We start from the raw sequence: 12,245 nt of genomic DNA, 5'->3' as shown, positions 1-12,245 counted from the left end.
CCATTTCTATATAAACATTTTTGTTGCGTTTTAAAAAATAATATTTATCTGATTTATGTATATGACAGGTGACCATACAGCTGTCATAACTGGATACATAACTGGATGCGCTGTACTAGTTGCACTATTCATAAGTATAACTATCTTTGTATGTAAAAAGAAAAGCAAGGTAAGTTGCTTTTTTTAATTGATCTAATCCCAGATTTATTATCTGTTCTTGTTTTCTGTGTCAGTAATGTATTAAATGTAGTCGTTATCAATACAGAAAATTGTTATTTGTTACTTTTTGACAAAATTTTTTACAAATTCAAAAGTTTAAATTTGAATATATTCGAAAATTCATAAATTCGACAATTCAAAAATTCATAAATTTGTAAATTGAAAAATCTAAAAGCCCGAAAATTTGAAAATCTCAAATAATAACTAACTATTAAGTTATAGGTACAGTATTGGAATTTCCTTTCAAATTTGGCTGTTAGTGAACGTAACGAATACGAATTTATCCGAAGTTACGAATTATCCGAAATAACAAATGCCGCATCTAAACAAATGAAACGTAACAAATTAATAATAATAAATAATAATAATAATAATAACAATAATAATAAACACTTTTTATTATTATTATTTATTATTAATTCATTCCGTTCCATTCGTTTAGATGCGGCACCTGTTATTTTCAGATAATGCGTAACTTCGGATAAATTCATATTCGGTACATTCACTAACAGCCAAATTTGAAAGGAAATTCCAATACCTATAATTTAATAGTTAGTTATTATTTAGAATTTTCCAATTTTTCGTTCTTTCGAGTTTTCAAATTTTCGAATTTACGAATTATGATCATAACGAAAATGAAACGAAAACGAACAAATTTTTCGGCAGTGCACATGTCTAGTCTGTGCTTACAGTTTCTGCATGGTTCTGACAAGTATCGGGTCTCTGAATGATTAAAGTCATTTGTTTCAAATCACAAATATGGGGGCTGCTATTGCTGGTGTCAGTTCACATACATGTGGTGCGGCACATCGCATGTGAATCGCACAGGAATCACACCACATTCCTGTGCAAATCACATACGATGTCTGTGCAGTGCGATTTGAGCCCTTCATTTTGCATGGCTCAAATCGCACCACATCCGCACAAAAACTGTGCAAGATGCTTTTTTTTGTGCACTGGAATTTGATCGCTTGGGTGCGATCTGATTCTGTCAATCGCACTGCGTTTTGCGAACCGTTTTGGAGTGTTGTTAACTTAACATTGATACCCGCCACGGTTCCCATGAACACACAGGATTCGCTGCATTTCCCGCAATATGGGAACCGAGGCTTATGCCCTGTACACACGATCGGACATTCCGACAACAAAATCCATCTTGCATACACACAGTCACACAAAGTTGGTCGGAAATTCCGAACGTCAAGAACGCGGTGACGTACAACATGTACGACGAGCCGAGAAAAATGAAGTTCAATAGACAGTGCGGCTCTTCTGCTTGATTCTGAGCATGCGTGGCACTTTGTGCGTCGGAATTGTGTACACAGGATCGGAATTTACGCGAACGGATTTTGTTGTCGGAAAATTTTAGATCCAGCTCTCAAACTTCATGTGTCGGAAATTCTGCTGGAAAAAGTCCGATGGAGCTTACACACGGTCGGAATTTCCAACAACAAGCTCCGATCGCACATTTTCCTTCGGAAAGTCTGATCATGTGTACAGGGCATTAGACTGCTTTCGCACTGCTCTACTGAAAAAATGCATCAGTGTGAAAGTGCCCTAAATTTCAGCATTTAGCTGCATTCGGAAGACTTTTCTAAAGCAGCTAGACTCAAACAATGCAAAGTAATGATGTTATTAATACATGACAATTAGCAACGTTTAATTGCAGACAGTTTAGCTGCATTTAGGAAAAGAAGGAAAGTGCTGCGTCCAGGGTAGACTATCGGCAGCTATTGCGTCTAGCAACAGAAAATTACATCTTTTATTCCTGAAATGTTGGTTTTGCTTCTCTGGTTGGTATTTAACCACTTGCCTACTGGGCACTTTCACCCCCTTCCTGCCCAGGCCAATTTTCAGCTTTTAGCGATGTCACACTTTGAATGACAATTGTGTGGTCATGCTACACTGTACCCAAATGAAATTTGTATCATTTTTTTCACGCAAATAGAGCTTTCATTTGGTGGTAATTATTCACCGCTGGGTTTTTTATTTTGAAAAAAAAAAAACTTTTTCATAGTTTGTTATAATATTTTGCAAACTGTTAATTTTTCTCCTTCATTGATGTGTGCTGATGGGCACTGATGAGGTAGCACTGAAGGGCATTTATGTGCACTGATGAGGCTGGACTGATGTGCACTGATGAGGTGGCACTGATGGGCACTGATGAGGTGGCACTGATGGGCACTAATGAGGTGGCACTGATGGACACTGATGAGGCTGCACTGATGGGCACTGATGTGCACCGATGAGGTGGCACTGAAGGGCATTTATGGGCACTGATGAGGTTGGTCTGATGGGCACTGATGAGGTGGCACTGAAGGGCATTTATGGGCACTGATGAAGCTGCACTGATGGGCACTAATGGGGTGGCACTGATGGGCACTTATGTGGTGGCACTGATGGGCACTGATGAGGCTGCACTGTTGGGCACTGATGTGCACTGATGAACACTGATGAGGTGGCACTGATGGGAATTCATGGGCACTGATGAGGCTGCACTGATTGGCACTGATAAGGCTGAACTGATAAACACTGATGAGGTGGCATTGATGGGCACTGATGAGGCTGCACTGATGTGCACTGATGAGGCTGCATTGATGGGCACTGATGGGCACTGATGAGGTGGCACTGATGGGCACAGGCTGCACTGGTGGGCACTGATGAGGCGGCACAGATGAGCACTGATAGCTTGCATTGATAGGCTGTCAGCGCGAGGAAAGGAGTGTCCGTAGCCGACTTCTGTTTAGATCCGTGATCAGCTTTGATTGAACACAGCAGATCACGTGGAAAAGAGCCTCTGATTGGCTCTTCACCTCAATCTGTGATCAGCAGTGTGCTCTGGACACTGTGATCACAAAGCCCTATTTATCTATAGGCCAGATGGGACCTATATCATTTTGGGTGGATGTCATATGACAGCCTCTTGAAACATGCCTCTCCGCACCTCACAGGCTGGGTTGCGGCACAGCCTGTCACCTGCTGTGTCCACAGGACAGTGTACTGACCCGCTGCCAGTACCATGTAATCGCTATGACCAATGGCAGCAGATCAGAAGACAATTGTACACAATGAATGGCTTCCATTCATGCCATTCATTGTGTACAATTGTGATGCTAGCTGTGATTGGTCATAGTGATCACATGGTACAGACAGGGCCAATCACAGCTAATCACAACAATACACACTGAATCAATTTCATTCAGTAAAAATGGTTGCTTACAACAGTGAAATTCACAAGTATAAGCAATCATAATGTTTAGAAAAAAAAAAAAAATCTTGACCATTTCCTCAGCGTAGCACAGTGTTTTTGTGGTAACACTGTATTGTGCTAGTCACAGTGTGTTAGGAAAGTTGTAAAAGAAACAAAAAGTAAAAAAAAAAGAAAGAAAATGAATTTTCTTTTTACATGCTGTCACCAGTCAGTGTCCCTGATCACTTGGATCTCTGCAGCTCCTCCAGAGTTACCATCTTGGCTGCTTCTCTGATGAATGCTCTCCTTGCCCAGCCTGTCAGTTTAGGTGGACGGCCATGTCTTGGTAGGTTTGCCGTACCCTTTCCATTTTCGGATGATGGATTGAACAGTGCTCCGGGAGAAGTTCAAAGCTTGAGATTTTTTTTATAAACGAACCCTGCTTTATACTTCTCCACAAATTTATCCCTTACCTGTCTGGTGTGTTCCTTGGCCTTTATGATGCTGTTTGTTCATTAACGTTCTCTAACAAAACCTCTGAGGGCTTCACAGAACAGCTATATCTATACTGAGATTAAATTACACACATGTGGACTCTGTTTACTAATTAGGTGACTTCTGAAGGCAATTGGTTCCACTAGATTTTAGTTAGGGGTATCAGAGTAAAGGGGCTGAAAACAAATACACGCCACACTTTTCACATATTTATTTGTAAAAATTGTTGAAAACCATTTATCATTTTGTGTCCACTTCACAATTATGTGCCACTTTGTGTTGGTCTATCACATAAAATCCCAATAAAATACATTTACGTTTTTGGTTGTAACATGACAAAATGTGGAAAATTTCAAGGGGTATGAATACTTTTTCATTTTTTCATGCACTGTATATCCCATAGTTTGTGGACTTTCCTACAGACTAAATAATATACACTGATTTGGGTTATTTTCATCAAAGAAAAGAAGCAGAATACAGTTTGGCCTAAATTCACGGAGAACAATTATTTATTTGCAACATTTTATAACAGAAAAACTTTTTTGTTTGTTTTTTTCAAAATTTTTTGTCTTTTTCTCATTTATTTAGCAAAAATAAAAACCCCAGTGGTGATTAAATATCACCCAAAGAAAAAATGTACACATGCACCCCACCTTGAATGGGTACCTTTCATCACATTAAAGCATTGGGGCCTGGTGATGGACAAGCACAAGTCCACTTTCCAGGGTCATTCAACCCAAAGATTTTATTTCAAGCAATGTATTGAAGACTAGAGAGAAAGGTGATCTTGGCTAGGGGAAAGTGAGTTAGAATGAGAGCTGTCCAAGGACAAGGATACAGGCAGAGATGGAGGTGGCCTTGGCCAAAGGATATAAGAGGCAGAGGAGGGGGTGACCATGGGAAATGTATGGAGGAGATGGGGGTGACCATTGGAATGGGGTAGAGGATACAGAACAGGAGTTGACAATAGACAGGGTGTAGACGAGGCAGCAAGGAAAGTGGCTATTAAAAGAAGAGATAATTTGAATAAAGAAGGCAGGGACAATTAACCTTAGCACCACATCCCAAGAGATAAACAAAGAAAGGGGAATTGGGGTAGATACACCCCAGGACTTTTAAGGTGCTTGAAATAAATAATAATTGAAGTAAATAAACATACATAATCTATCCATACAAAAGTTTTTTATTTATTCAATTTAATTCATATAAGTTAAAAAGTCTCTCAATATCCATATCTGGTTTGACAAAGACAATGCAAAAGGCTACTCAATAAATACCACTTGACATGTTTCGCTCATTGTGAGCTTCATCAGGAGTTCTGGTATGAATTGTGGTATACTGAAAATGAGAGACATAGATAGAATGTCACATTACAATATTAAAACTTTAAAATTACATGGATAGAATTAATGTGAACAGAAATGTCTAGTCAAAATTACAGAGTATTACTAAAGCAGCAATTAATCATCAAGACATCATCAAAGAACAAGGGTCAATCTGACCAAGCAGAAAAAGATAATGAAGATAGTCTTACCAGGCTGAGTAATTTATTAAAGTAGAGATTTAATGAACGCGGTATATATAGCATTCAAAGTGTGGGTAGGTCTCACTCATATAGGTTCCCATCAATTTTGGTCACAGAGGGGCTAAGCATACATAAGTCCTTGCTGGAGAACTAGATGAAGTATAAAATATATATATGTATAAATATAGTGAACAAAAATTTTAATAAAAAAAAAATATATAGTGAATGATAGCAATAATCAAGCACATGCAGTCTATAGGGCGCTGGAAAGTCAACTCCCAAATAGACAGAAAATTACCTTGAGTTGAATCAAGAGTTGTTTGCTGGAGGCTGAACCGCCTTATTGCAACGTTAAAGCAGCAGTTTAAAATCCCCCTGGTGTGGAGATTCACTGCTGAACTGGTTTGGGTATGTCAAAAGTTCTCATATCAGGGAGTAAATGCATAAAAATGCAGCTGAAAGGAGAGTGAAAAGGACATAAGTTAACAGTGAGTGTAAAATCCACACCATTGAATTGCTCATACATCGAGCAGAGTCAGTGTGTGGAAACACTTACCAGTGTGGAGATTTGGGCAGGCAAACAGTGGAGGGGAGAGAGAGACAGCCTCCCCTTCCGATGACGAGCCTACGACAGAGGGTAGCAGCGAAATGCCGCATACTTATAGTCCCTCCATCCCGGCGGCGTCTGACGGGATGCGGACGTGTAGTGAGGAGGCCCGGAGATGGATGCATGGATGGAGATAGGGGCGGGGGTATTGCCGCATGACATGAAACACGTCAGTACCCGCATTACGCATGCGCCAAGAAGTACGACGTATAAAGCGTCAGTACCTACAATGCGCATGCGCCAGGGAGCGAGTCAAATAAGGATGGAAGTTAGATCTTGGCCAGGAGGCCAATTGCGCCATCTTGGAAGAGGAAAAGAGGATGGGCAAGGTGTATATTAACCTCCTGTCTCAATAAATACTGGAGTAAGATTATCTTAAGAATCTAAATATACTGTTATAAAATCTTAGCGATATGACCCAATTTTGATTTAGATTTCCCTCTTTTTTCCAAAGCCACATGTCGAGTGGTATTTATTGAGTAGCCTTTTCCATTGTCTTTGTCAAACCAGATATGGATATTGAGAGACTTTTTAACTTTTTTTGTATCAATATGAATTAAATTGAATAAATAAAAAACTTTTGTATGGATAGATTATATATGTTTATTTACTTCAATTATTATTTATTTCAAGCACCTTAAAAGTCCCGGGGTGTATATACCCCAATTCCCCTTTCTTTGTTTATTAATAGAAGAGGCAGACATGTAGATGGCCATGGATAGGTGACAGAGAAGGCAGAGTGGGTGGTGACCAGGGACAAAGGATAGAGGAGACGGAGATGGAGGTCACCGTGAACAGGGTATAGACTAGGCAGAGTGGCAAGTGACTATAGACAGAGAATCAGAGGCGTAACTAGAACCTTCAGGGCCCCGGTGCAAGAAACCATGATGGGCCCCCCTTCCATCCAAGCCCCGGGCTTCCAATTTTGGGAAGGTGTCCATGGACATCCTCCCAAAACCGTGCTTCCCACATGACCCCTGGGACATGCATCCAGCGCAATCACATCGGCCCTTTACCATGTGATGTCAGCTGATCACATGTAAACAGACTGGTAATCCACAGCCCTTTCCTCCCACGCTGTGTCTGTGTTAGGAAAGGACTGCCGTTAACTGTCAAAAATGTCAGTAAATTATTTACACTGATAATCAGTGCCCCAATCATCAGTGCCATCTATCAGTGCCCATCAATGCCGCCTATCAGTGCCCATCACTTCCACCTACAAGTGTTACCTATCAGTGCTCATTAATGCCGCCTATTAGTGCCCATCAATTCTGCCTATCAGCACCACCTATCAGTGCTCATCAATGCCACCTAACTGCATCCATCAGTGCCACCTATCAGTACTCTTCAATTCTGCCCATCAAAGCCCATCAATACTGCCTGAGTTCTGCCTATCAGTGTTCCTTAGTGCCCATCAGTACCATCAATCAGTGCCCATCGATGCCACCTATCAGTGCACATTAGTGCCTCCTATCAGTGCTGCCTATCAGTGCTCATCAATGTGGCCTATCAGTGCCCATCAGTGCCTCCTATCAGTGCCCATAAATGCCTCCTATCAGTGCCCATTAGTGCCTTTTATCAGTGCCCATCAGTGCCATCTATCAGTGCACATCAGTGCCTTCTATCAGTGCTCATCAGTGCCGTCTATCAGTGCCTTCTATCAGTGCTCATCAGTGCCTTCTATCAGTGCTCATCAGTGCCTTCTGTCAGTGCCTGCTATTAGTGCTCATCAGTGCCTTCTATTAGTGCTCATCAGTGCCTTCTATTAGTGCTCATCAGTGCCTTCTATTAGTGCTCATCAGTGCCTTCTATTAGTGCTCATCAGTGCCTGCTATTAGTGCTCATCAGTGCCTGCTATTAGTGCTCATCAGTGCTTATCAGTGCCTTCTATTAGTGCTCATCAGTGCTCATCAGTGCCTTCTATTAGTGCTCATCAGTGCATGCTATTAATTTCCATCAGTGCTGTCTGCCTTCTCAGGACAGCACAGCTCTGAGCAGAGATTGTGTGTCATAGAACAATAGCACAACAGAGACGTAGTGTGTTGCGGCGGCGGAGAGATAGACAGAGAGACAGTGTCATTTGATTTAAGTTAGATAGAGTAGGCAGGCGAGTCAGTTAGCTGCACTTACAGTGTGTATATATACCATATTTATCGGCATATAACACACACAGGCGTATAACATGCACATTCATTTTAAGAGGGAAGTTTCAGGAAAAAAACTTAAATTTTAAATAAGGAACTTTGAAGAAAAATAAGGGTCACTGCCCATCTGCAGCCTCACCATTGCCATCAATGCAACCTGACCAATGCCCACCTGCAGCCTCACAAGTGCCATCAATGCAGCCTTATTAGTCCACATCAATGCAGCCTCACCATTGCCATCAATGCAGCAGCCTCGCCATTGCCATCAATGCAGCAGCCTCGCCATTGCCATCTATTGACTTCCTATTACAGAGGCCGCCAAGTAAACAGGAGATTCTCACTGTATGAAATCTAACGGCACTCCCCACCCCCCCCATTGCCTCCGAGGGAGCCGAAATTGAAGTATTGGCATATAACACGCACACGCTATTTGCACCCGATTTTCATGGTGAAAAAGTGAGTGTTATATGCCAATAAATACAGTATATGCATCCTAGGTGTTATATATGTATATGTATATGTGTGTGTGTGTGTGTGTGTGTGTGTGTGTATATATATATATATATATATATATATATATATATATATATATATATACACATATACACACTGTATTCAGTTTAGCTAGATCCGTTCCTGTTATTCTCTTCCCACTGACAGGCAGGCAGGTGTTTTTACAGTATTTACAGCTACCTGAAGAAAATTGCTGGTGTTCTTCTGATCCTATTAGTACCACAGGCAGGCAGCTGCAGTATTTACAGTTAGTGTAGTGCGTCCTCTGCACAGTGTGCACCTAAAGCTACCTGAAGAAAATTGCTGTTGTTCTGATCCTATTAGTACCACAGGTAAGCAGCTGCAGTATTTACAGTTATGCCCCGTACACACGGTCGGATTTTCCGATGGACAATGGCCGATCGGAGCGTGTTGTCGGTAATTCCGATCGCGTGTGGGCGCCATCGGACATTTTCCATCGGATTTTCCGACACACAAAGTTGGACAGCAGGAGATAACATTTTCCGACAACAAAATCCGTTCGCGTCAATTCCGACCGTGTGTGGCCTGTTCCGACGCACAAAGTGCCACGCATGCTCAGAAGAAATTCAGACACGGGACAGCTCGTTCTGGTAAACTTAGCGTTCGTAATGGATAAAGCACTTTCGTCACGCTGCAATGTTCAAAATGGTTTAATACAGCGCACTCTCTTCTTCTTTATAATGTGACAAGAATTAAGTCGTTTTGATGCTCATATTCACACACACTTCTCACAAACTTTTTTCGTTACTATTTATCGGGATTCCCTCAATATATTTTGATTTCTCACATCTGACAACATATTTTTTTTTTTAGGTTTTTTTAATTTAATGAAGAATTTATTTTTGTGTTTCTCTTTTTATTTGTTTTTATTTGGTGATTTGGATTTGTATTCCCGAAAATGTTTGTGTGTGTTTTTGGTGACAAGTTCCCACAACACCATTGATATGTTGTTCTATTTAATCTGTAGGAGATTGTTTGGTGTTGTTGTCCCTTATTAATTTCACATTGTACTTTAGAAATGTACCTGAATCGTCACCAACAAACTGTCCTTTTTTGATGAAAACACACACAGGAGAGTAGAATTTACCTAAAACTATTTTATTAAGGGCTCACAACTATAAACAAAGAGGGAGGCAACGCTGGAGAAACTGCAGAAGTGGGCGAAGCCTTGGACCCCCAGGGCAGACATCAATTATTTAAAAGTAAAATTGGTGGCCTGAGGAGTCCTTATCTAAGGGAGGGCAGTCTGGTCCAGAAGTCCCAGAGATCCGGAAAGCAGCAGATGACATCTGTGTCCCCAGGCTGTGGTCATACGAGAGACTGCATCTTCTGTCAGACCAGACTGAACCCAGGGCAATCACTCTTTGGTCTTCCTTCCACGCTTCCTTCCAGCCTTTGGCTGTGGTGGTGGAGTTGTGGCAGCAGGAGGAGGAGGAGGAGGAGGAGGACTGGGAGTGGCCTTCCTGGCCCTTTTGTATGGCAGGCGGAGGGGAGGGACCTGAGACTCAGTCAGGCTGCGACTGGTCCCAGGCTTCTCTTGGCTGACACTTAGCCCCGCCTCCTCCTGGCTGCCACTAATCCCCGCCTCCTCCTGGCTGACACTAATAATCCCCGCCTCCTCCTGACTGCCACATTCCACAGCCTCCTCCTGGCTGAGGTCTTCCTGTGTATGAAAAAGGGACATAGTTTTAGTTTTTTATTCATCAATCACACACAATTTTCACCTCCTGACTGCTGCAAATTGAATGTTAACAAATATAACAGACTATCCTTCTGAGCCCAGCATTTTGCATTCTTGTCCCAATTTTGGGTGCCCACTACTGTCTATTGATATGTAAAACACTTTTTTCAATCAGCAATTAGTGATCAATAATAACATCTAGTAAACATCATTTATTTATTGACCAGAAATCTGTAGAAGAACGCTATACCTGACTCAAGCTGGGCTCCTCCACTTCTTCCTGGCTGGAAGGCCCAGGTTGGACATCGGAAGCCTCAGCTGGGGTGGAAGGAAGGGTGGAAGGAAGAGTGGAGAGAGATTCCCTGACTTCAGTGTGGTCTGACAGAAATCGCAGTCTCTCGTAGTACCACAGCCTGGGGACATAAATGTCATCTGCTGCAGCTCCGGATCTCTGGGAATCTGTGACCTTCTTGCGCTCCCTCAGATAAGTGCTCCTCAGGCCACCAATTTTAGCTTTTAAATAGGGGATGGTTGCTGTGGGGACCACCGGCTTCACCAACTCCAGCAGTTTCTCCAGCGCTGCCTGCCTCTTCTGTTTGTGATTATAGTGGGGGTGTCTGACCTGCCACAGACAGGGCATCTCCCTGTATTTGTCTATGAACAGGGGGAGGAAATTGTGGTCGTTGAACCCATCCATTTTCTCTGCAAGACACAACACAAGACAAACCCTAATGTCAGGCCAAACTCCCCTAATCTTGTTACAATATAGGCTTCAATTTCGAAGCAGTATAGGGCCAAGTTTAGATCCTACCTTCGTTAGCACGATCGGCGTCTCCGATGCTCCTTCCTCCGCTCACAGATCGTACGTAAGACGCGCGCGTTACGATTTATACACACTGCGCATGCGTATAACTCCGCCCGCCCCTGACGTTCTTTCTATTCTATTCCCCGCCCCTTTTCGTTCGGCGCAGTGGAGGAAGAGCACATGGCGGATAGACAGCAGGATCCTGATAATTGGAGCAACGAGGAGGAGGAGGAAAGGCCGGAGCCTGAAACGTCCCGATCCAGAAGGAGATTAAAGGACTCAAATATGTCCTTTGGGGAGATGTTGGAGATGGTGGACATCCTGAAGAAGGCCGACTATGATGGAAAGTATGGGCCTTACCCCAACCCCAATGTCCGAAAGGCCAAGATCATGGCGAAAGTGGTCAGGAGTCTGCACCGGAAATTCGGGGTACGACGATCGAAAGATCAGCTCAGGAAGCGGTGGTCGGACTTGAAATTACGAGAACATGAGCAGTACAGAAAGATCCGGAGAGTGCTGCAAAAAAGTAAGTAGTTGTGCTGTGTTCCTATTGTTCTTGTGTTTATTACGTTCGTGCTGCTCCATGTGCTTTTAGGAACTGTTGTACAGTTTAAAATGGCAACTTTCATGTTCATGGGCACATTATTCGTTCGGATCACACATTTTTTTTGCGGACTATAAAATACCATTGTTTAGGCCATATGCATTTGGCCACCATTGAGGCCCTATACTTGTCTTCAAAGAATTTGGTTGTGTAGATGGCTTTGTTAATAGAATGAAATGCAAACTAGATTGTGTAAGGAGAGGACACTCAGCAGCTGTTTTCACATCTGGACACTGGAACACTAGTGTGGGACCCCAGAACACCATTTTTATTAGGGGGGCCACACAGGTGCTCCAGTGTATACTATAGGGGGGGCTACATCTGTGAAGCTTGTACTAAACCGGTAAAGTATTGAAGCTTGACAAAGGACACTAAAAATGCTACTTCTTGGAACTCTGCTAAAATAGACAATTGTACCCCACTTCCAAGCAATGTTTCATC

The 12,245-nt window shown here is 42.4% G+C and overlaps 1 protein-coding gene across 2 annotated transcripts in view; it reads left to right on the top strand.

Moving 5' to 3' along the window:
* The window catches only part of LOC141117593 (uncharacterized), a 73,354-nt gene that overhangs the window by 44,789 nt on the left and 16,320 nt on the right, over window positions 1–12,245 (top strand). For both annotated transcript variants that reach the window (XM_073610517.1, XM_073610518.1), the window contains exon 5: window positions 69–169. In XM_073610517.1, coding sequence (XP_073466618.1) covers window positions 69–169 — 101 coding nt within the window. The remainder of the gene's footprint in view (window positions 1–68; window positions 170–12,245) is intronic.

This window comes from Aquarana catesbeiana, linkage group LG13, assembly GCF_042186555.1.
Source record: "Aquarana catesbeiana isolate 2022-GZ linkage group LG13, ASM4218655v1, whole genome shotgun sequence".
NCBI classification, from domain to species: Eukaryota; Metazoa; Chordata; class Amphibia; order Anura; family Ranidae; genus Aquarana; species Aquarana catesbeiana.
This window is presented reverse-complemented; position numbering and strand designations above follow the sequence as displayed.